Source organism: Hemitrygon akajei, chromosome 9 (assembly GCF_048418815.1).
Source record: "Hemitrygon akajei chromosome 9, sHemAka1.3, whole genome shotgun sequence".
In the NCBI taxonomy this organism is placed as follows: domain Eukaryota; kingdom Metazoa; phylum Chordata; class Chondrichthyes; order Myliobatiformes; family Dasyatidae; genus Hemitrygon; species Hemitrygon akajei.
In genome coordinates this window covers 35535955-35562456 of record NC_133132.1, presented here as the reverse complement: position 1 = coordinate 35562456, position 26502 = coordinate 35535955, and the positions used below count along the sequence as shown (strand labels likewise).

At 43.6% G+C, this 26502-nt stretch overlaps 1 protein-coding gene across 1 annotated transcript in view; it reads right to left on the bottom strand.

Moving 5' to 3' along the window:
• The window catches only part of me1 (malic enzyme 1, NADP(+)-dependent, cytosolic), a 404589-nt gene that overhangs the window by 132110 nt on the left and 245977 nt on the right, over positions 1 to 26502 (bottom strand). Inside the window, exon 7 of the mRNA XM_073055771.1 lies at positions 5128 to 5237. Coding sequence (XP_072911872.1) covers positions 5128 to 5237 — 110 coding nt within the window. The remainder of the gene's footprint in view (positions 1 to 5127; positions 5238 to 26502) is intronic.

Here is a 26502-nt window from a genome sequence, read left to right as displayed (position 1 = left end):
GAGTTGTCCCAAATAAGTAGCTGCCCAATTAACTAGAATCCAATCTATATCATTTAGTTCACAGAATCTATACTGCCATTATTCAAACACTAGTGGTTAATAGTTAAAAGGCTAAGATTTGTACTGGAAGAGTTACACTGCTTTGAAAGAATCAATTTAATAATAGACACAGATGGGTTTCACTTGAAGGCAGTCCAATCACTTGTTATTCTCATTGCATCTTATAATGAGTTTTCATTCACACCACACCAGAAACAATTCACGATTACATGTTAGGATGAAAGAAAGCACATTCCTTGAGATATAAAAAAAAATAGCAAAAAGGTGCAAAAAAGTATTCATCAGCAGCAGAATAAAATTGCATTTGGACAGTTTCAAGTGTTGACATGTTAATGTCAGGAGAAATAATTGAAAAGCTGCAAAAAAAAAAAGACCCAACAGCAACTTCCCTGAGCAGCTTGATGTTTTGCCAAGTAATATTATATACTTCAAAAAAATTAAAACAAACTTTAAAATTTTAAGCTTGCTAAACAAACAGTGGATCTTAAAGCAATGAAGAAAACCTGTTGTGACAGGCACACTCTGATCGTGACACGAGTAACTGTAAATAGGGAAACTGAAAATTGCTTAAATCTTTGGCACACGGTATTGATGGACTGTCTCTTTCAAGTTCTTGCAGGGCCTCAGATAATCCTCTCTGGTACAAAGCTATCAGTTCCCATCGAGCTGCACTGAACTGACTAGAATAATCATATCCTAGACCAGTAATGAGGGGGGATTTCTTTAGCCAGAGGAAGGTGACTCTTTGGAATTCATTACCACAGACAGCTGTGAAGACCAAGACATTGTATAGTTATAGTGAGGTTGATAGGTTCTTGATTAGCAAGGGTGTCAAAGGTTACATGGAGAAGGTAGGAGAATGGGGATGAGAGGGATAATAAATCAGTTATGATGCAGTAACAGTGCTGAATGGCCTCATTCTGCTCCTATGCCTTATGGTCTTAATTTTCAATTACCTAACCTGCAATTTCTTACATTCTAGTTCCGGGTTTAAGATGGGACTACCAAACACATGGGACAGCTCACAGGTAGTTCAACAGGCAAGAAATTCAACTAAAACATGACTAATAATACCTTTTTTTGAAGTAAATTGTGGTGAACTATCACCACAAACAATGAAGAGGCAAGCGAAGGGATGAACTGTGCTGGTACATTGCAGATGGAGTGAGCCATTCAGAGAGAAGTCGAGGCAGAAGTTTACCAATGACTGTGCAACTGGCTCGGGTGTAAGGTTGGATTGTTCTGGGTGCAGAGCCGATTTGGAGAAATCCAGAGCGGCTTTGGGCTGGGCAGCGAGGTCTGAGTGGCGTGTTCTGGGCCTGAAGCGAGTTGCTGGGCAGCATTTTCTAGGCCCGAAGATTTTTCGCTGCAGTGGTGCCCGGGTCCAAGTGCAAGATACTATACACTGTTCGGACAATTTAAACACCCGTCCAGTTAAACTGGAAAGACAGGGTGTCGGGATCGAAGGCAAGAGCAGATTTTGCTCGCTCTCTGCAATGGTCACTCTTCTCTCCATGGTGTTGAGACTATGAAGACAGCCCCAGCTGCTGTGCTCTGTGTGCACTAATATAATGGACTGATACCGAGTCTACAGGCCTACTCCAGGGTTCGATCTAAGGACTCATTTTAGTTCAGGATGTTGTTGTTCACTTCTGTTGTTTGCATGATTTGTGTTTTTTCTCTCCGCTTTCTCTGTGCATCAGCTGTTGGACTTTTTTTTAAAATTGGGTTCTTTCAGGTTTCTTGCTTTGTGGCTGCCTATAAGGAAACAACTCTCAAGAATGTATAATTTATACATTCTTTGAGAATAAATGTACTTTGAAACTTCAAAACTTTGAAATTTAATATTCAGGCAGTTATACAAAACTGTGCAATGTTAAATATATTAATATAGTAAATTTCTCAGGTAACTTACCCTTGCGGTGTGCCAACATATTACAGTGGGTAATATTCCTAAAGTTAGATATTTAAATCTATACCTTCCACTAAATCACAACAGTTTTCAAACCTCATGCTTTAAGTCAGCCCTCTCGTTCTCATTTCTTTCTATTTTATACACTTGACCCCATCTCCATTGTCCATGGGATGGCCAACTGTATTTGCTCTTGGAAGGGTTGACTTTTTGTCCAGGAAATTTCTGAATTATATTCTAGTATTGGCATCTACGCTCCCTTGGTTGTTGTGCCGACCAGGTCCTCGTGCCGCAATGCCACCCACTGTAGCCGTCCAGGAGGGGATATGCCAGAGGCAATGCGAGAGAGAACACAGGCCTATGAGAATACACTGGAATCTCTGCTGGTTTGAGGGCTGGCCCTTCCTGTTGGTGCTGCCCTCCAGTGTTCGCTCGGTGCAAGACATGCTGCATTGCATTCGGCTGCAGCTGCATGAGTGCATGTTGAGGAACTGCTGCATGCTTGTTCTTGCAGATAGAATGGACAACATCCCATGCACCATCAATCTACAGACCATGACACAGGACCTTGGGGCTTTATTATTTGTTTTGCGACTGTATGATTTTCTGCTATCATAACTATGTGCTGTGTGTGACTGTTGGGACTATGTTTTGCACCTTGGCCCAAGTTGTTCCATTTGGCTGTACATCTCTGAATGGTTGAATGATAATTCAACTTGAACTACATTAAAATGTGCCATTATTGATAAGTTTTCAATTCCCCAGTGTGTATGAAAATCATTGCAACAATACTTTATTTCTGGTATTTAATGGTAGATAACAATATGTGAAACTGACACAAAATGTGGGAGGAACTCAGCAGGTCAGGCAGCACCTATGGAGGGAAATAAACAGTCGATAAAACATCAACTGTTTATTCCTCTCCATAGGTGCTGCCTGACCTGCAGAGTTCCTCCCACATTTTGTGTCTGTTACTCAAGATTTCCTGCATTTGCAGATTCTTTTGTGGAACAATATTTGGAGGCTGTCCTAATAAAATCCCAGTTTCAGTATCCAAACAAGGCAATGTTGGCACGATGCATTCTTCTGAATAGTCCTATGAAGGCACCCAGTTCCAAGAGAACCAAGAACTGTCGACACTCTACTCACACCATCTTTGTTTAGCTGTGATCCAGAGGAAATTTTGCTCACCACAATTAATCATCCTCAGAAAGGAAGCTACACATTTTGATCTCGAATTTAATCGTTATTAGCCAAACGTTACAGCATTTTCCAAAACATATGCTCACCACATTATTTGAGTATTGCAAGTTCATGTTTACTTGTTTTTTGACCGTACACATGTATACAGCTAAATGAAACATCACTCCTCCGGGGCCAAGGCGCAAAACGCAGTAACCATATAACCATATAACAATTACAGCACGGAAACAGGCCATCTCGGCCCTTCTAGTCTGTGCCGAACACTTACTCTCACCTAGTCCCACCGACCTGCACTCAGCCCATAACCCTCCATTCCTTTCTTGTCCATATACCTATCCAATTTTACTTTAAATAAATGACAATATCGAACCTGCCTCTACCACTTCTACTGGAAGCTCGTAAATACAGTATCACATAGCACATATAGTTAAGATAGCACATACAGTCACAAAATAATATTAGCACAAGTAATATAAAAAATAAGCACAAATAATATTAAGTTAATAGCAAATTATTAATAAATGTATATGACCGTGGAACTTTTCTATATACTAATGGTGTTCAAAAAACTGATAGTAAGTGGGGGCCATTAATGAGGAAATGAATATAGAAAGCAATGATCTATTGAAGAGCCCAAATGAGACTGAAAGATCAGTAGCACAAGAGATTCTGCAGATGTAGGAAATCCAGAATAACACGCACAAAATGCTGGAGGAACTCAACAGGTCAAGCAGCATCTGTGGAGATTAATCAACAGCCGGCGTTTTGGGTCGGGACCCTTCATCATGACTGGAAGGGAAGGGGGAAGAAACCTGAATAAGAAGGTGGGGGAGGGGAAGGAATGCAGACTACAAGATGATAGGTGAAGCCAGGTGAGGGGGGAAGATGAAATGAGAAGCTCTTACCCCTTCACTTCTGCTCACCTGCCTATCACCTCCCTCTAATGCCCCTCCTCCTTCCCTTTCTCCCGTGGTCCACTATCTAGTCCTATGATATTCCTGCTTCTTCAGTCCTTTACCATTTCTACCCATAACCTCACAGCTTCTCACTTCACCCCCTCCACCACTGATCTCCCTCCTGGCATTTATCCTTGCAAGCGAAACAAGTGCCACACCTGCCCCTATACCTGCTCCTTCACTACCATTCAAGGCCACAGGCAGTCCTTCCAGGTGACGCAACTCTTCACCTGTGAGCCTGTTGAGATCATCTACTGTATCCAGTGCTCCCAGTGTGGCCTCCTGTATATCGGTGAGACCCAACGTAGATCGGCAGACCACCTCACCATTCACCCATGCTCCATCAACCAAAAAAAGCAGGATCTCCTGGTAGCCATCCATTTCAATTTTATTTCCCATTCCCATATGTCAGTCTATGGCCTCCTCTACAGTTTTGATGAGGCTACACTCAGGTTGGAGGAACAATACTTTATATTCCATCTGAGTAGTCACCAACCTGATGGCATGAACATCGATTTCTCAAACTTCTGGTAACTACCCCTCCCTGTTGCCCTCTCCCTCCTATCTCCGTACCTGCCCATTACATCCCTCTGGTGCTCCTCCCACTTTCCTTTCTTCTATGATCTTCTACCCACTCCTATCAGATTACCCCTCCTCCAGCCCTTTATCTCCCGGTTTCATCTATCACCTGCCAACTTGTGCTTCTTCCAACCCTCCGCCCCACACTTCCTCCCCTGACTTCTCATCTTTCTTTCCAGTCCTTATGCAGATTCTCTGCCTGAAACATCGACTGTTTACACTTTCCCATAGATGCTGCCTGACCTGCTGAGTTCTCCCAGCACTTTGTGTGTGTTAAAAGATCAGTGATCTGGATAGGTTCTAATAAAATCCCATCAATCACTCTATGGGTAATCTATATTTGATTCACTATGCTTTCAAGCTCGCGTATCATCGTGCAATAAATCACTTAGGTTCATAAAGGAAATAAAAACATACCCTGGATATCATCGTTGAAGGTGCAGTATTTGTTACAGTACTTGTCCAATAGACGAAATGCATTGGCGTTACCAAAATCCTCAAACTGAATGAGGCAGTTTTGACCATACCTAAAAAGCAAACAAATAAGTGTTGATTGCATAAATAAATGTTTTTTTTTTCTGGTAATTTAATTGAGCAATCACAAAATGGTTACAGCACTGAAGGATGCCATATGACCCGTCTTTTCTGTGAAAGCTCTGTACCAGAACAACTCTCGAGTATCACTCTCTGGCCCTCGCTACATAAATTTGCAATGTCACCATTTTTGCCCATTTCCCTCCTTCAAGCCACAATGGAACTGTCTTCCATTTCCCTCTCTGCCCTCTAACCTCCTTTCATCCCCTACCTATCACCACCACTGGTGGCCCCTCCTCCTTCCCATGATCCACTGTCCTCTCCTATCAGATTCCTTCTTCTCCAGCCCTTTGCCTTTTCCACCTATCATCTCCCGGCTTCTTACATCATCCCCCCACCCACATTGCTTCATCTATCACCTTCTAGTATGTCCTCCTTCCCCTCCCCCCACCTTCTTATTCTGTCATCTTCCCCGTTCCTAGCCAGCCCTTGTGAAGAGTATTGGCCTGAAATATTCACTGTTGCCTCATTTCCATAGATTCTGCCTGATTTGCCAAGTTCCTCTGGCATTTTGTGTGAGACACAAAGAAGCCTGCCTTCACCCCATCTGTACTTATAGTACAGTGTTTCAGATTCCCCCGTTTGCCACACAAAATAAATCTCATGTCACTATTAAATCTCTTCTATTTTATTTTAAACTGTGACCTCTAGTACTAAACCACTTCATCATGGAGAAGATTCTCCACTAAATAGTTCAAAATTCTCAACATTTCCTATACTTCTACCAGACGCCCTCACTCCCACCCCCCCCCCCCCACCCGACCTCAACCTTCACTTTGTGATAAACAACCCCTGTCTATCCAGCCTATCTTTGTAACCATTGTGCTTTAGCCGGGAAGGATTCTCATAAATCTCCTCTGAACCTCCCCAAAGCCTTCACATCGTTCTGATGAGAAGGCCATTGGATTTGAACGCAATACTCCACTTCAGCACAATAATGCACCACGAGACACAGATGCAGAATTGGGCGATTCGGACCATCGAGTCTGCTCCACCATTCCATCATAGCTGACTTCTTAGCCTTCTCAACCCCCATTCTCCTGCCTTTTTCTCTTAATCTTTGACACCTTACTAATCAAGGACCTATGAACCTCTGCTCTAAATATACCCAATGACTTGCCCTTGACTACCATCTGTGGCCATGAATTCCACAGATTAACCACATTCCAGCTAAAGAATTAACTCCTCATCTCTGTTCTAAGGGGATGTTTTTGTATGTTGAGGGTCTGCCCTCTGGTCCTAGACTCCCCAACCATTGAAACCATCATCATCCACTCCATATTCGAGATATTTTCAATATTCAATAGCTCTCAATGAGATCCCTCCTCATTTTTCTAAATGCCAAAGAGTACAGGACCAGAGCCAATTAACATACCTCAAAGATTAACCCTTTCATTTCGGGGATCATTCTCATGAACCTCCTCTGGACCCTCTTTTCCTAGATGAGGGGCCCAGAACTGCTCACAATATTCCAAGTACAGTCTGACCAATGCCTTATAAAGCCTCAGCATCTCCTCCTTACTTTTATATTCTAGTCCTCTTGAAATGAATGCTAACATTGTATTTCCCTTCCTTACTACTGACTCAACCTTTAATCTTTAGGGAATCCTGTACAAGGACTGTACAATTTCTCTGTTTGTCATCAAAACTGTTCTGAGCTCTGCACTATTATTAGTGTTGTGTCACTGGTTCTTTGACACTGATCTGACAAGCTTTACACTCAAAGTACAAAGTAAATTTATTATCAAAGTACCCGTCTGGTTCTGAGTTTGTCATAGCGGGGAAGGTAGTGGGGAATAAGCTCCCACTCTCCATGCCCTCAAATAGCCTCTGACAATCAAGACCAGCTCCTGGACTTCAGCATGGTCGGCAGCTCAACTAGGAGAAGGAAAACTCTGATCTCAAACTTCTGTTGCCTCGCAGGTCTACCCACTCATGGGGAAGGCTTTGGAAGTAAATCCCGAGGAAAAATCTGGAGCTGGAGTCCCTACATTGAGTTTAACACTTACTGGCAACTCCTGTGACACCACTGGTGCCAAACTCTATAGGTCTCTGCCGTTCCCTTCGATTCATCAGTTGTGTGGAGAAGGGGAGCTTGCTACATGGGCAACAGCTTGCTCCCCATATTGTACTGTCCTGTCTTGTGCACTTGGCTTGCCTATCACATTGACAGTTTTATCCTTCGTTGACTCTGCCTAACAGAGGGCCTCAATCATATATATCACCATATTCTACCCTCAGACTCATTTTCCTGCAGGCATTCACAGTAAATACAAAGAAACAGTGCAGAATTAATAAAGACCACACACAAGGTGAACAACCAATATGCAAAAGACAACAATAAAGCTGTGCAAATACAAAACAATCTAAAAGAACAATAATAAATAAATAAGCAACAAATATTAAGAACATGAGATGAAGTGATTATATGATATATATGTACAATGTCTGAAATACATCTTATGGAAGTGTTTGTTTGATGAACTTCAATAAAAAAAATAAATTACAAAAGATGAAGAGTCCTTGAGAGTGTGTCCACAGGTTGTGGGAACAGTTCCGTTATGGAGGCGAGTGAAGTTAACACCTCTGGTTTAAGAGCTTGATGGTTGAGGGGGTAACAACTGTTCCTCAACCTGGTGTTGTGGGTCCTGACCCTCCTTCCTGATGGCAGCAGTGGTGTGGAGAGGGGGAGTTTGTTGCACGGGCAGCAGCTTGCTCTCCATACTGTACTGTTCTGGCATGCGCATCACATAGACAGTTTTATCTTTGGTTGCCTCTGACCATTGGAGGGCCTCAGTCATATACATCACCACTTTCTACCCGGAGATTCATTTTCTTGCAGGCACGAAAGGGATTGGTGGGGGTCCTTGATGATGGGTGCTGCTTTCTTGCAACAGCGCACCATGTAGATGTGCACAATGGTGGGGAGGGCTTTATCCGTGATGGGACTGGGCCATATCCACGACTTTCTGTTGGCTTTTCCATTCAAGAGCTTTGGTGTTTCCATGATGCCATTAGCCTATATAGTCCGTCCACCACACTTCTATACAAGTTTTAGATGACTTGGCATATTTTCGCAAACTCAGCCACCTGGCCAATGTTCCCTCAGATCTCTGCTTTTGTGTCAGAAGGACACCAAATTCAAAAGGTGTATATGTTAGTAGGTTAATTAATCATATGGGTACAATTGGGCCATGGGCTCGTTGGGCAAGAAGGGCTTGTTACTGTGCTGTATCTCTAAATAAAATAAATTAATTAAATTAATCTGAATCCATGTCGGCCTAGATTAATCAGCTCAAACCCCAGAGTTGCATTTCAACCTACAATTTACCAAGTCAAATATGGAACGCTGACAACTAAACCCAGACGTCAATAAAGCAGGTTCCTAAGTCCAGCTATCGGGTTTAATAAGCGGAAGGCACAGGGTCAGTTTATATCTGTTAAAACTATTAAATTATATTTAACATTATGTCTGTCATATCCTGCAAGTCTGTCCAAGTCAGGCAACATCTATGCAGGAGAATAAATAGCTGACATTTCAAGCTGAGACCCTTCATCTGGACTGGAAAGGAACAGAACATAAAAAGGAGGGGGAGGGGAAGGAGTACAAGTTATAAGGTGAGAGGTGAAGACCGGTAAGGGGGATGGTGGGTGGGTGGGGGAGGGGGTATAAAGTGAGAATCTGGGATGAGATGTGGTAAAGGTCCACCACCTTCCTCTGGTGCCCCTCCTTCATCCCTTTCTCCCATGGTCCACTCCCCTCTCCTTTCAGCTTCCTTCTATCCCAGGCCTTTTCACATGTCACCATCAGGTGTGGGTGAGCATGCCCGATGAGGGTCACCAGTTGGGAAAAGAAAGGGGTTTTATTTAGTACTTCGGGGGGAGGGGGGGGGGAGAAGGGAGTGCTAAAGCTGCCCAAAAGTGAAGAAAAACATTTACAAGTAGACAAATGCAAAAAACCACGCATGAACAAAAATTTACAAATATACAGAGGCTTTCTCCACAACACACTTGGTCTTCAACTTTTCAATATAAATAAATAAACCATTATTTACCAGCTGTCTACTCCAACCTCTCTAGCAAAGCCAGACTGAGTGTTTGAATCTGCTTGAGGCTGGCCTAAAAGGGCCAGGAAATTCTACTACTGGTCTGGGGGTGGCGATAATCATGTGGTGAGACCATAATAATTATTTCAGACGCGGAAGCAGAGCATTTTAAACAGGGATTCTAACATCCCACAGTTTCATTCCACAACAAATGCATCGGTTAAACTCACGGATCAGTGTCCACATGCTCAGATGAATATAAAAGATATAAAAAATATAAAATTAATCCACCAGTGGGGATGCCTGTGTAGGGTGTAGTGCGCCTGCTCCCACTGACCCAGGCATTATTTTAGGACGCCCCAAACTGTCCCTTGGGTCTTTTGGGGCCATGACTCGAAGGAACAGGAATTGAACCAGGGTAGCCATCTTCATCGGACTGGTCTCCACAGTCGTTCCCCCATCATATTTCCACCACATTTCCCATACTGCCACCGAACTGAAAATACCTCATACAAGAAAGGGCTTCAGTGGGATATCTACTGTTGCCCAGAAAGAACAACAGTCTACAAATCAGTGAATTCAAATGGATCGAGGACAGTGGAAGCACACAGACTAATTGCCTTTGTTCTTGCCCTGTACTTGGGGATGGAGGCTGCCATTTTGTGAGCTTGACATGCTGGGCTCGATCAATGTTTTAAGGAAGACACAATGATACTTCAGGGAATCTGCTGGACTGGAGATAATTTCCAAAGAAGAAGTTATTTCTGAGTTGTTCTTTGGTTGGATAGAATATACAGGTTCGCGAATGTTGCGGTTTGTGCCTTCCTGGAGTGACCTGAGCTCATTGCTGATTGAGAACAAAGAGCCATAAATTGTCGACTGTCACTTGATGGGATGAGGGCAATAAATGGATGCTGGCTTGGAGCAGAGCCAATAACAAGGTGTTAAAGGTCCGACAAATGACCTGTGGCCAACGACACCGGAATGCAATATTTGAATCGATGAGGAATGGATATAAAAGTGGATGCTCCGTGTGTGCTGGCAGCGGTAACTTCGGAGAATAACCATCGCAGATACAAGCGTGAGCGACCCTGCGTGAAGCACGTGGCAAGTGAATTGGGACTACGAGGTTAACCTGGACAGCATAAACTCCCGGGTAATACCTTTGCTATTCTTTGACTATTCAGGAGAGTCGGGGATACTTAGCGGGTGTGCACACAAGGTATTTAGTGTATGAATTCACCTACTTGTTAGTTTAAACAATAAAGGCACTTGTCAGTAAATACAGATCTCTCTGTGCCTCACTGATCATTGTTGGAAGGAGTATTTTTTTCCCCCAACACTACAATTTGCTTCTTCTGAGTATTCTCCACAGGCATCCACTTCATCGCACTTCCATTCCATGCCAATGCATTCTCCATTCGAGAGGTAATGTGTGCGATGGGAGCCATTCTGCTGTCTACAAACAGATGTAATGGTGTGAGTGAAAATAAACAAAAAACTTTGGATTGCCTGTGTCTAGAATTCTTATTTTTATGAGTTATAAATCTGAAGGGATTGCTTTGATTGGCCAAGTTGGCGATTGTTTTACTGTTGGGGTGTGTAAATAGTGAACTCCCAAGAACTGCAGAAGGGAGGGCAAAGTGTGTGAACTACTGGGGGCAAGTAGACCAGGGACAGAACGAGGAGGAGCGATCAACTCCGGGGCCAGGTTAACGGGAGAATTAGCATTGCCAACCTGTTCTGTCACAGTCCTTTACCTTCCTCCCAGGTTCGTGCTTCATTCCCGGCTCCCACCCACTAAACTTTCCCCTCGCCTGGTTCTCACATATCACTCGCCATCTCGTACTTCTCGCCCCCTCCTCCATTCTCATTCTGACTTTTGCAGTCTCGGTGCCCAAAACATTGAGTGTTTGTTCCTCTCCCGAGACGCTGCCTGACCTGCCGAGTTTCTCTAGCATTCTGTGTGTGTGCGTTGCACGGGATTTCCAGCATCTGCAGCATTTCTCGTGTTTGCGTCCGTCTAAATTCCCTGCAGCAAGTAGATTACTCTTGAAGTCTGGCCGCTTCTACGTCGTCATAAGCAGTAAAGTAGTTATACACAGCAAACTTTGTGCTGGATGGGTTCAAGAGAGAAGCAGCAACGTCGGTGGCCTTGATGTAAAACAATGAGGCAGATTTCAAAACAGAAGCATGTGGCGAAATATAAAATTAATCGACCAAGTGATAAAAGGCCTTTAGTTTGGAAACACAATACTTTATTTCCATAGTTCTGACCATCATAAATGAATACTTTTCATGTCGTCCTCCAGCAATAAGAATTCAAAAGCCAAGAACAGCACATTAGCCTCTTGCTCATTCAATTGGAATTGGCCAGGTTTTTTCCCCGGGGGTACATTAGTCTACAAGAAAACTGAAAACATGTATAATCAGTGTTTATACCCTTGGTTGGTGATGTGCAACGTTAAATACCTGCAAAGACAATGAACTATTGTGAAAAGCAGCAAGGAGGGAATCACTGTTAGCATAAGCCCAGGCCAAGCTAGACTGCAAAGAGCATGAAGTGCTTTCTGCTCATTCCAGTGGAAAACAGTTTATGAAAAGCAACACAGACAAAACGCTGGAGGAACTCAGCAGGTCAGGCAGCATCCATGGAAGTGAACGTCAACATTCAAATGAATGTCAAAAAGTCAACATTTCCGGCTGAGACCCTGGATCAGGACCAGAAAGAAACAGGGAAGATGACGGAGTAAAAAAAGTTGGTGGGGGTGAAGGAAGACAAGATAGAAGGCGATAGGTGAAGCCAGGTCGAAGAAAGAAGCTGGGAGGTGACAGGTGGAAAAGGTCAAGGGCTGGAGAAGAAGGAATCTGACAGGAGAGTGAACCATGGGAGAAAGGGGAGGAGGAGGGACACCAAGGGGAGGTGATAGGTAGTTAAGAGGCAAGAGGCCAGAATGGGTAACTGAAGAAGAGGAAAGTGTGAGGGAAAAAATTACCGGGTGGTAGAGAAATTGATATTCATGCCATGAGGTTGGAGGCTACCTGGACAGAATATGAGGTATTGCTCCTCGAACTTGAGAGTGGCCACATCATGGCAGAAGAGGAAACCATGGACCGACATGTTGGAATGGATATTATGAAAAGCGGCTTTGGCTACAGTCTAAGAACAGGAGACAGATTGAGAGCTGCCTCGCTGGGATCTGGGCTCAGGTTCCAGTCTCATTAATTGTGAATCTTCACCAACTGGCTCAGGTTAAAAGAGAGGAGGTAACCTTAACCTACTTTCAAACAACTACAAGTAACCACAAGAAACAGTAAACAGCCATACAGGGTTGAAGTCTCAGCTACATTGATCATGGGCACAACCCTCTCCTCCTTTGATGATGTTGTTAGAGGCAGTGCCCTCACCATCTGAGACATGCCCTCTCTTCATTGTTACATCAGGGAGGAGGTACAGGAGCCTGAAGACCCACACTCAATGATACAGAAACAGCTTCCTCAGCTCCACCATCAGGTTTCTGAATCGTCCATGAACACTACCCCGTTATCTCTTGTTTGTGTTTTTTTTTGTAACACACAGTAAAGTTTATGTCTTTGCAAAACAATATTTCATACAACATAGAACATTACAGCGCAGTACAGGCCTTTTAGGCACACAATGTTGCACCGATCTTTTAACCTACTCCAAAATCAACCTTCCCTCCCACATAGCATTGGCCTCCATTTTTCAAAGGTTCAAAAGGTCAATTTTATTATTAAAGTGTACAACTCTGAAATTCTTCACAAACAAGAGAAAATCTGCAGATGTTGGAAATCCAAGCAGCACACACAAAATGCTGGAGGAACTCAGCAGGCCAGGCAGCATCTGTGGAAAAAAAGTACAGTCGATGTTTCTGGCTGAGACCCTTCGGCAGGACTGGAGAAAAAAAGCTGAGGAGTAGATTTGAAAGGTGGAGGATGGGGGGGGGGGAGAGAAACACCAGGCGATAGGTGAAAATTGGAGGGGGAGGGATGAAGCAAAAGCTAGGAAGTTGATTGGTGAAAGAGACAGAAGGTCATGGAAGAAAGAAGAAGGGGGGAAGGGGGGGAAGTGAGGAGCACCAGAGGGAGGTGATGGGCAGGCAAGGAGATAACATTAGAGAGGGACAAGGGGATGGGAAATGGTGAAGGGGGGGTGGAGGCATTACTAGAAGTTTTTGAAATCAATGTTAATGCCATCAGGTTGGAGGCTACCCAAACGAAATATAAGGTGTTGTTCCTCCAGCCTACGTGTGGCCTTATCCTGGCAGTGGAGGATCACCCCTCCCCTTCCGAGTTTCACCTTCACCTAGCATTTCTCTCTCCCCTCCCCCACCTTTCAAATCTACTCCTCAGCTTTCTTTCTCCAGTCCTGCCGAAGGGTTTTGACCCGAAACGTCGACTAAACTTTTTTCCCCAGAGATGCTGTCTGGCCTGCTGAGTTCCTCCAGCACTTTGTGTGTGTTTCTCTGAAATTCTTCAATTCTCCGAGTAGCCATGAAACCAAGAAAGAAAAGAAAGGAAACACGATCATCAACCCTCAAATCCCACCACCCTGCAAAACAAATGAACAGAACTGGAACAAGCACATCAACCCCCAAATCCCTCCACCTGCTCAAAGACCGAGCAAAACAGATCGGGTACATCGACCACAAAATCCCTCCTCCCTACAAAAGAAAATTGCACAAAACTGATCAGGCACATCAACCCCCAAATCCCTCCACCCGCACAAAATAAAAATTGAACAAAACTGATCCCGCACATTAACCCCCAAACCCCTCTCCCTGCACAAAAAAAAAACAAGATTGTTTTTTTCCTTTCCAAGTTCAAAAAAAATGAAAAACTTCAAAATAAATTTACTACCAAATTATATACACATCACCACATACTATCCTGAAATTCATTTTCTTGCAGGCATTTGCAGTAAATACAAAGAAACAAGATAGAATCAACGAAAAATCCACAGACAAGCAATCAGAATGCAAAAAAATTGTGCAAATACAAAAAGAAAACAAAGACAAAGAAGTCGTAATAATAAGCAAACATTAAATTGAGAAAAATCTGATGAGGAATCTTTGAAAGTGAGTCCATAGATTGTGGGAACAGTTCAGTGTTGGGGTGAGTGAAGTTGGGTGATCCAACTGCCTGCTGGTTGAGAGGTAATAACTGTACTGGACCTGATGGTGGGGGTCCAGAGTCCATGTACCATCAAAGAGCCTCTGAAGTGTGTCTAATGTATCTCGCTCTCCCAGCACCCCAGCAGTGTGTTCCACACACTCTCTCAGTGGGATTTGTCTCAAGTTGCAGCACAGTAGGACCAGGGGAGCTGGCTGAGTTTGTACTATCTCAGACTCAGGTTTACTTATCAGACATACATCAAAACATACTGTGAAATGAGTCACTTGCTTCTGTTCAGATCAGTGAGGTTTGCCCGCTCATGTCGCCACACTTCTCAGGAACTGCTGAAGAAGCAGAAGACCACAAATACGCAGTCAAGTGGCACAGGAGGTACCGAAACAGTGGCCATTGAGTGTAAGTGACATGATTCAGATTTGGATTCATTTGTTTATCATATCAAATCAAAAGATTCAGTGAAATACGTAATTTGCGTTAACAACCGAACCGAGGATGTGCTGGGGGCAGCCCGCAAGTGTTGCCACACATTCTGGTGCCAACACGGCATTCCCACAGTGCCCAGCAGAACCACACAAGCAACAATGACCCAACAGCAAAACCAGAGCTCATTTCCCCTTGAAAGTTGTCAGAAAGTAGTAGAAATAAATGTGTAGGCCATTTTCTGAACAATCTGAGATGCAAAGAGACTTGGGAGTCCATGTGCAGAACACCCTGAAGGTTAACTCACATGTAGAGCCGGTGGTGAGGAAGGCAAATGCCATGTTAGCATTCATTTCAAGAGGTCTAGAATACAAGAGCAGGGATGTGATGCTGAGGCTTTATGAGGTACTGGTGAGGCTTCACCTTAAGTATTGTGAAGAGTTTTGGGCTCCTCATCTTTGGTATTGGAGAGGGTCCAGAGGAGGTTCACAAGGATGATTCTGGGAATGAAAGGGTTATCATACAAGAAACGTTTGATAGCTCTGGGTCTGTATTTGCTGGAACTTAGAAGGATGAGAGAGGATCTCACTGAAACCTTTCAAATGTTGAAACCCCTAGACAGATGGGGAAATGATGTTTCCCATGGTGGATGAGTCTAGGATAATGGGGCACAGCCTCAGGATAGAGGGCATCCATTTAATACAGAGATGCAGAGAAATTTCTTTAGCCAGAGGGTGGTGAATCTCGTCAGGTGTATTTAAGACAGAGCCTGATTGGTTCTTGATTGGACACGGCATCAAAGGGTACAGGGAGAAGGCCGGGGAGTGGGACTGAGGAGGGGTAAAAATAGAATCAGCCATGATTGAATGGTAGAGCAGACTCGATGGGTCAGGTGGCCAAATTCTGCTCCAATGTCTTATGGTCATATGGAAATGTAATTCAACTTGCATGCAAATTCCCTTCATGTGTCAGCATGATAATTTAACAGGAAATTACTTCAAAGTTCAAGGTAAATTTATTATCAAAGTTTTATTAAGTACAGTGGCTATTTTATTAAGTACATCTGCTCATTAATGCAATCATCTAATCAGCCAATCATGCGACAGCAACATAGTGCATAAATGCATACAGACATGGTCAAGAGGTTCAGTTGTTCAGATCAAACATCAGAATGGAAGAAGATGGGGGGGGGGCGGGGCTGCTGAGCTTTAAAACCGTCTGTATAACCTAGCACTTTTGCAGTGAGAACTGAAGTCTCAAAAATGCACAACGTTTGCATTGTGGTGCGTGCAGGTCAAATCGAGGTGGGAGGACCCAGGCAGGAGAGCAAGGCACAACCCGTGGTTTGGACGATTTAAGCACCAGGCCAGATTGAAAATGTCAGGGTGTCGGGGCAGAGGTGAAGGACTGGCCTATTTAACTCGCTGCTCCATGAGGTTTACTCGCCTCTGTGCTGAACTGAGGCTGAGGCCTGCAACTAATGGGTTCCTGAATTGGCTTCGTGGCTGTGGACTCACTTTCGTGAACTTCAGTTCTCAATGTAATTTGCTTATTTTTATTGTTTGAATGATAGTTTTTCCTGCACATTGGGTGATGACAGTCTTCTATTTTTTAATGGGTACTATGGGGTTTCTTTGTGACTGCCTACAAGGGAGGCAAATCACAAGGTTGTACATACTTCGATAATAAATGTGCTTTGAACTTTGAAATGTGATATAAGTGACTTTGACTGTGGAATGATTGTTGGTGCCAGATAGGGTGATTTGTATGTCACTATATACTCCCTCGAGATTCATTTTCTTGCAGGCCTTAAAAGGAAAATAAAGGAATGCAATAAAATGTATTAAAAACTATAAATAACAAAGCCTGAAAAAATTACCAATGTGCAAAAGATGACAAATCCTGCAAATAATAATGTACATAAATAACACTGAGAAGGAGTTGCAGTGTCCTTGAATGTGAATCTACACACTCAGTGGTCACTTTATTAAGTACACATGCTCATTAATACAAATAGCTCATCAGACAATCATGCATAAAAGCATGCAGACATGGTCAAGAGATTCAGTTGTTGTTCAGACCAAATATCAGAACAGGGAAGAAATGTGATCCAAGTGACTTTGACCATGGAATGAATGTTGGTGTCAGATAGAGTGATACAAGTATCTCAGAAACTACTGATTTCCTGGGAATTTCACACATAACAGTCTCTAGAGTTTACAGAAAATGGTGCTAAAACAAAAAAAAACATCCATTGAACAGTTGTTCAGTGGATGAAAATGCTCTGTTATTGAGAGAGCTCAGAGGAGAATGGCCGGACTGGTTAAAACTGACAGGAAGACGACAGTAACTCCAGTAAGCGCGCATTAAAACAGTGGTGCATCTCCGAACAACACACCGAACCTTGAAGTGGATGGGCTACAGCAGCAGAAAACCACAAACATGCACTCAGTGGCCACTTTATTAGGTAGAGGAAGTCCATTATAAAGTGGTTGCTGACTACAGCTTGTGGAGTGGCTGCACATTTTCTAGCTCAGGTCTTATCTGGGAGATCTTAGCTGACTTGCGGTGGAGCAGGGAGGAGTGGTAGAGGGCAGCACATCTTGAGCCCAATGAAAAAAAAATCTGTGAGATAACCCGTCTTGCTTTCTGCCCAATTATTTCTGCTGAAAGACTTAGCTTGCAGATGCCAATTGCTCCTCAGACTGGGACCAGATCCAATGACCATTTACTGAAAACCCAAATGGAATTCATCAAGATTTATCCATGAATAATGCACTTCTGAGAGGGCAAAAAAGATATTGTTATTTTTAGTTATGCTGCCAAATATTAGACACTTATTTTTGGAACTAAATATATTTTGGATTAATAGTAATAGTTGAGAAAATAATGGAAGATATCAGTGAAATTTCATGATCAAGAACCCCCACATGCGCCAAGGAGGTGTAGTGGTTAGCATGACGCTTAGCGCATCGGAGTTCAGAGTACAATTCCGATTTCCTCTGGAAAAATATATAACACTCCTCTAGAGGAGTGTTGTATATTTTTGTGTATTTAATATTTCAGTAATATTTGAGTATTAATGCAAATATATTGCTTAAGTATTCTTTGTTGTTTACTTAATGTATTGTGCATTAATGTGAAGGACATAAATGGCATACATCAGAAGTATGTGCCTCATTTAAAAGTTAAAACAAATATATACCAATTATCTCCCAGCTCCCTTGTTTTCCCTGCAATTAATTTTTATCTTTTGGATTTACAAAAGATAATACATTGGAACCACCAAAAGTCTTGCAAAAGAAATTCCCTGCTTCAAGCCCCGTCTCAGTTATTTTATGAGAAATTTGCGATCTCAACACTAAATATTCCACGTTGTTTCTAAAAGTACTCAGCTCAATGCCAAATTTCACATAAATGTGATCAGACTTCTCAGGAATGCTGTTAGGGGGTTTATGACGGGTACCAGTAAATTTTTCGGCAGCTACGTTTATTGTATAGATTTTATGTGGAATGTTTCACTCCTGAACAATTTATCTCAAACTTATACTTTCCCCTTCAATTGTTTGCACTGGGGACAGTAGGATTGAAAAATAACTGGAATATTCTAAAGGGTTTCAAATTATTCCCATTAGAGGCAGACGGAAGCCAGACAGCTACTTGAGCCTGGTCCATCATTCACTGGAGATCATGACTGATCCTGTGCCGAACATCTACTTTTGCTTAATTCTTTTGTCTCCAAATATGTGCTGGTTTCAGCCTTGAATAGAGCCCGACTCGGTACCGATTCTTTAGTTGAAGTAGAGAATCCCAAAGATACACAATCTTCCAGTCCTGAAATTCCTCAAAAGCAAAAGATACAGTATATACTGCAAACGTGAAACAAGAACAGGATCTGCTTGAATTGCCAGTTGGCCAAGCAGCACCTGTAGAGAGACAAGATGGTGTAGCATTTCAGGCTGATAACCTTGCAAAGACAAAGAAAAATTAAAAACTGGAGCTGCTTTAAGTTGCAGAAAAATGGAAATTTATCACATTTATATTACCAGGCTCTGGCAGAGTTGCAAAACTCTCCAGGAATTTTGCCATTACCTATTCCTTAACAGTAAGACAGATGTCACTAAGTCACATGTGATCATGACTCATTTACATATACCACACAAGACAGTCTCACTTTTTTTTAAAAAGGCAAAAAAGTGTTCCTGCCCTTATCAACTAATTTTTTTTTTATTAACTTCAGAGCTGTCTTTAGTACATCATAAAGTCTCCCCCTATCCCTAGTTCTGTCTCTTTCTACCTACATCCATGACACTTCACACGCTTTGGATCTTTTCAATGATTTCAGGTTCCCTGGCCCCCATCATCTTATTTTTACTATGGATGTCTGGTCCCTTTACACCTCCATCCCCCACCAGGAAGGCCTCAAAACTCCATGCTTTTTTCTGGACACAAGACCTAACCAGTTCCCCTCCAGCTAGCAGAACTAGTCCTCCCGCTAAATAATTTCCCCTTTGGCTCCTCCCACTTCCTTCAGACAAAAGGTGTAGCCATGGTGATGCACCATCAATAACTTTCTCTGAGACGTAAAGGCGAGATATCGGCTTTTATTGACTGGAAGAAGGAACAAGCAGTGGTTGACCACCATACTACATCCTGGAGACTGAGAGGCCGGGCTCAGGCCTCAATCGCCTTTATACAGGGGTCTGTGGGAGGAGCCACAGGAGCAGTCAGCAGGGGGCGTGTCCAGACAGGTATATGTAGTTCACCACACGTGGGCACTCGCCTGGGTCCTAGCTATTCCTGCCTGTTGGTCGGCTACGTGGAACAGTCTATGCTCCAAGCCTACACTGGTGACCGTCCCACACTTTTCCTCCGCTACATCGACGACTGCATTGGTGCTGCTTCCTGCACCCAAGCTGAACTCATCCACTTCTCCTCCAACGTCCACCTTGTCCTCAAATTTCAAAGTCCTGCCCCGAGCCTTTGTGGCTAATCCGGCCGGAGATTATGCCGGTTTCTGTGCCGTGAAGCAACTGAGAGTACGAGACTCACCCCCCCCCACCCCCCCGGCTGGATAGGACGCCAGTCTATCACGAGATTGACCCCCAACATTTTTCGCCGGTACCCATTTTTCAGCTGGGTAGACTGGAGCATTGTGTGGTTAAGTGCCTTGCTCAAGGACACACACGCTGCCTCAGCTAGGCTCAAAATCAAGACCTTCAGGTTGCTAGTCGAACACCCTAACTACTTGGCCACGTGCCACACTGTCCTCAAGTTTACCTGGTCCATTTGTGACACCTCCCTCCTCTTTCTCCAGAGACAGCTTATCCGCTGACAACTATTATAAACCCATGGACTCTCACAGCTACCTGGACTATACCTCTTCCCACCCCGTTACTTGTAAAAATGCCATCCCCTTCTCTCAATTCCTCTGTCTCCATCACATCTGATCTCAGGATGAGGCTCTTCATTCCAGAACAAAGGAGATAGGAGCTTCAAAGATAGCTTTCAAAGATAGGGGCTTCCCTTCTTCTACCATCAACACCGCCCTCAACTGCACCTCTTCCACTTCGCGCACGTTTGCTCTTACCCCATCCTCCCACCACCCGACCAGGAACAGGGGTCCTCTTGTCCTCACCTACCACCATATCAGCCTCCGTATATACCTCCTCCCCTCTACCATTCAGGGCCCTAAGCAGTCTTTCCAAGTGAGGCAACACTTCACCTGTGAGTCTGTTGGGGTCACATACTGTGTCTAGTGCTCCCAGTGTGGCATCCTGTATATCGGTGAGACCCAACGTAGATTGGGAGACTGCTTCACTGAGCAAATACACTCTATCCACTAGAAAAGTTGGATCTCCCAGTGGCCACTCATTTTAATTCCACTTCCCATTCCAATATGTCCATCCATGGCCTCCTCCACTGTCGTGATGAGGCCACACTCAGGTTGAAAGAACAACACCTTATATTCCATTTGGGTAGCCTCCAACCTGATGGAATGGGCATTGATTTCTTGAACTTCCGGTAATGCCACCCACCGCCCTTTACCACTTCTCATCCCCTTTTCCCTCTCTCACCTTATCCCCTTGCCCACCCATCGCCTCCCTCTGGTGCTCCTCCCCCTTTTCTTTCTCCCATGGCCTTCTGTCTCTTTCACCATTTTACTCCCCAGCTCTTTACTTCATCCTTCCCCCTTCAGGTTTCACCTCTCACTTTGTGTTTCTCTCCCCTGCCCCCACTTTTTAAATCTACTCCCCAGCTGTTTTTCCTCCAGTCCTGCTGAAGGGTTTTGGCCCGAAATGTTGCGTTCTCTCTTGCTCGATGCTGCCTGGCCTGCTGAGTTCCTCCGGCATTTTGTGTTTTGATCAGATTTCCAGCGCCTGCAGCTTCTCTCTTGTTCGGCAAAGTCTCCAGCAAGTTTCTGCAGGCGCACCGTGGACAGCATTCTAACTGTTGCGTCACTACCAGTTATGGAGGGGCCACTGCACAGCATCGGAAAAAGTTGAAAAGGGTTGTACACTCAGCCAGCTCCAGCATGGGCACCACCCTCCCCAGCATCAAGGACACCTTCAAAATGCAATGCCTCAAAACGGTGGCATCCATCAGTAAGAACACCCAACACCTAGGTCATGCCCTCTTCCCTTTATTACCGTCAGGAAGGAGGAATAGAAGCCTGAAGAGACACACTCAGTGTTTTAGGAACAGCTTCTTCCCCCTCCGCCATCAGATTTCTGAACGGACAATGAATCCATGAACACCATCTCACTATATTGCTCTCTTCTTGTACTACCTATTTAAATTTTATTAATATTTCTTATGCTGTGCGTGTGTATACATATTTGTTTTTCCCCCATGAATAGCACTGTACTGATGCCACAAAGCGACAGATTTCATGACATCTGTCAGTGATAATGATTCTAGCTTGTGACTGCTAGTATTTCACTGCTAGTATCGAATTCTCCGTCTAAGTCTGATCAGAAGATTAACTGGCAACTTGCACCTATCTGTTGCTAGCCAAGGAAATGACTGGGCTGCGGACTTCCTCTGTAAATTTGGCAGTAACTCTCTCAGGAAACTGGCCATCGCTCCTTCCTTCTTGGGTTGGGATTCATTTTTCCAGATTTCATTTACTTCATCATTTTGGAAGCAATTCTGCCATGAACCTTTCATAAGCTTGGCTAAATTCGCTGAGTTCACTAGAAGGAATACTCTGGAGCATAGAGCACAGAAACAGGCCCTTCAATCCATCTAATCTATTGCTCTACCTAGTCCCATCGACCAGCAACTGCACCATAGCCCTCTATTCCCCTCCCATTCATATGCTGGGAAGCGGGGCCCTGTGCCCATGCCAGTGTTGGCAGACAGTGCCAAGGTAGGAATGGCAATGGCCAGCCGCAGTGAAAGGGTTGGAGTAAGTGAGGTGCGGAGAAGGTAGTGACATCACTCAGTAACCTTTGTGGCTGTGCTCCAAGAAGACGGCATCCATCACTAAAGACCCTAGCATTGGAACATGCCCTCTTTTCACGACAACCATCATGGAGAAGGTATAGGAGCCCGCTAAGTAGGAACACACTAATCATTCAGTAACAGCTTCTTCCTCCCTGCCATCAGATTCTTAAACAAGACTTCATATTCCATTTCTTTTCACCATCTGTTTTCATGGAACACAGAACATTACAGCATAGTACAGGCCCTTCAGCCTACAATGCTACACTGATCTTTTAACATACTCTAAAATCAAGCTAACCATTCCCTCCTACATGGCCCTCCATTTTTAAATCATCCATGTGCCTATCTAAGGATCTCTTAGATGTCCCTAATTTATTGTACTTTATCACCATGCCACATACCCATCACCCTCTGGATAAAAAAAACCTACCTCTGACATCCCCTCCTTATATTGTCCTCCAATCATCATAAAATCAAGCACCCTCATATTAGCCATTTCCACCTTGGGGAAAGTTCTCTGGCTGTCTACTCAGTCTATGCACCTTATCATCTTGTACACCTGTATCAATTATCCTCTTCACTCCCAAGTAAGATTCCCTCCAAAGAAAAGAACTTGTGATATTTGCAGTAAGAGGCTGCAGAGAGTTGTAGACTCGGCCAGCTCCATCGTAGACACAAGTCTCCCCATCATCAAGGACATCCTGCAGATTTCCTCGGCACCCTCTCTAAAGCTTCCACGTCCTCGCTATAATGAAGCAACCAGAACTGAAGACATTTCAGATCAAATGACTACATTTGAAAAGTGCACAATTGATTACTGAAGTAGTTTGGAAAAATAAACACAATAACAATATAATTGAGCCAACTCCATATTAAATTGATTTACCAGCAGTACGAGTTCATCCTTGTAGGATCGTAAAAGTAGTCACATATTGAATTCCTCACCTCAGTATCAGTAGCTCTGAGAATCTAATATAGTCCCAACGTATCAATGCAGCTATAAAGAAGGCAAGACAGCAGCTACATTTCATAAGGAGTTTGAGGGGATTTAGTTTGTCACCTAAAACACTCAAAAACTTCAACAGATGTACTGTGGAGAGTATTCTGACAGGCTGCATCACCATCTGGTATGAGGAGGCTACTGCACTGGATTGAAAGAAGCTACAGAGAGTTGTTAAATTCATCAGCTCCATCATGGGCACTAGCCTCCATAGTATCCCAGACATCTTCAAGGAGCGGTGCGTCAGAAGGACAGCGTTCTTTATTAGGACCCCGATCACCCAGGGCATGCCTTCTTCTGATTGTTACCATCAGGAAGGAGGTACAGAAGCCTGAAGGCACACACACTCAGTGATTCAGGAACAGCTTCTTCCCCTCTGCCGTCCGATTTCTAAATGGACATTGAATCCGTGAACACTACCTCACCTTTTTTTAAAATTATTTTTGTTTTAGCACAAATACAACATACATATATATCTACTGTAATTCAATTATTTAGTTTTCAATATTTATCATGTATGCCATTGCACTGCCATTGCTAAGTTAAAAAATTTCACGGTGATATTAGACCTGATTCTGGTTTTGATCCCCCCGTTGTTCTTAACCACCAGTCTAGAATGGTGGAACTCAGCTAAAGGAATGTCACTAGCCTGAAAATTCAAGATTCAAGATTCAAGTCATTTCCAGTACAGCAAAATAATGGTTATTCTAGATCAGACAACACAAAAATAACACAATAATAGTATATAGAAATACACAATAAATGTAAATAGATAGCTTATATACATAGATTGATTGTATGTCCATGAAGTGACACTAGACACAGGAGTGTCTGTACATAAGGTGACAGACAGGACATGATAAAGTAGTGGTAGTTCAGGGTGTTGACAGGTGAGTTAGTGGGTGGAGGTGTTGATTAGCCTTACTGTTTGGGAAAAATAACTATTTTTGAGTCTGGTGGTCCTGACGTGGATGTTACATAGCATCCTCCCTAATGACAAACTGTCCACATTAGGGCGCGTGGGACCCTTCATGATGTTACTGACCCTTTTCCAGTACCCTTCTGTATAAATGTACTTTTTTTTACTGGATCCATACCTTGGCTGTCAGTATATTAAATACAAGGCAATCTTTAAAAACCTCAAGGATAATACCAGTCATTGCTGCAATGGGACTTGATGAGCAAGGTCATAAGTCATGTTTATTTTTCCTCACAGCTTTGGAACTGTACCTTCATCAGCCTTGGAGTGGTTTGTGCATGGCTGGAGAATTCACAACCTTCCACTACAAATTCCAATGGGGTGAATGTTTAGCACAGAACTGTTCAGGATAAAAATTTTCCTCTGCAGAAGTCCATGGATGAACCTGAATTCCTCTTCTGCTCCTGAGTTTCATCACTTCCTACACAAGCCCACCATCAACAGTCCTTCCTCCTCTTGCAAATTTTTACAGATCTACAGTGGAGAGCATTCTGACAGGTTGCATCACTGTCTGGTATTGAGGGACCACGGCACAGGATTGGAAAAAGCTACAGAAAGTTGCAAGCACAGCCATCTCCATCATGGGCACTTGCATCCCCAGCACTGAGGACACCTTCGAAAGGCGATGCCTCAAACAGGCGACATCTGTCATTAAGGACCCCCATCAGCCAAGACATGCTCTTTTCTCATTCCTACCATCAAGGTGGAGGTACAGGACCCTGAAGGCACAAACTCAACGTTTTATGGACCACTTCCTCCCCTCCACCATCATATTTCTGAACTGGCAATGAACCCCCACTTTTTTTTTTCCTTTTTCACCCTCTTTTTGCATTACCCATCCACTTGGCCCATCAAATCTGCTCCACCATTCCATCATGGCTGATTTATTATCTCTCTCAACCCCATTCTTCTGCCTTCTCCCTGTATCCTTTGACACCCTGACTAATCACAAACCTTTCAAGTTCCACTATATACATACCCAATGACTTAGACCTCCACAGCCGTTTGTAGCACAGAATTGCCCAGAATTACTCTCTGGCTAAAGAAATTCCTCTTCAACTCTGTTCTAAAGAGATGTCCTTCTAGTGCGAGGCTGTGCTCTGTTCCATAACCTTATTTTGTTACTTAACCTGTCAAAAGATTCTTCCTTATTCTAAAATTACGGCAGAAAATGGTTCTCAAAATATGTGAAACCTCTGAAATGAGGCACATGTGGAACCCTGCAAACTTAATTCTGTCTGAAATATTGCTAAATGTCTACACCTCTTATTCAGGAAGTCCCAAAAAAATCTTAACACTTTTGGCTAGACAACCAGTATTTGCAATAAGTAGCTGATCTGTCTTCAATAACAATAGAAATGGCAACTCAGCATTAAATTCAGCTCAGGTTACATTGACGGCAGACACATTATTTTACTTTCTGGTCTTACTGCTTTAAGCTTTGAAAGAGAACAGGCTAACAATATCGAAAGCACCACAGAGTCAACAACGTACTTTCAAAATGTGGAATAAGGCACACAAAAAGCTGAAGGAACTCAGCACGTCAGGCAGCACCTGCACAGAGAGGAATAAACTGTCAATGTTTCGGGCCAAGACTCTTCAACAGGATCAGAGTTAAACACAAAGTGCTGGAGGAACACAGCAGGTCAGGCAGTATCTATGGAAATGAGTAAACTGCCGTGAAGCCTCTGTATCTCTCTCTGCAATTCCTAACCAACTTCCTAACCGGAAGACCACAATCTGTGCAGATTGGTGATAATATCTCCTCCTCGCTGACAATCAATACTGGTGCACCTCAGAGGTCTGAGCTCAGCCCACTGCTCCATTCTCTTTATACCCATGACTGTGTGGCTAGGCAGAGCTCAACTACCATCTATAAATTTGCTGGCAATACAACCATTGTTGGTAGAATCTCAGATGGAGACGAGAGAGAGTACAGGAGTGAGCTATGCCAACTAGTGGAGTGGTGTCGCAGCAACGTCCTTGCACTCAACGTCAGTAAGACAAAAGAGCTGATTGTGGACTTCAGGAAGGGTAAGATGAAGGAACACATACCAATCCTCGTATAGGGATCAGAAGTGGAGAGAGTGAGCAGTTTCTAGTTCCTGGGTGTCAAGATCTCTGAGGATCTAACCTGGTCCCAACATATT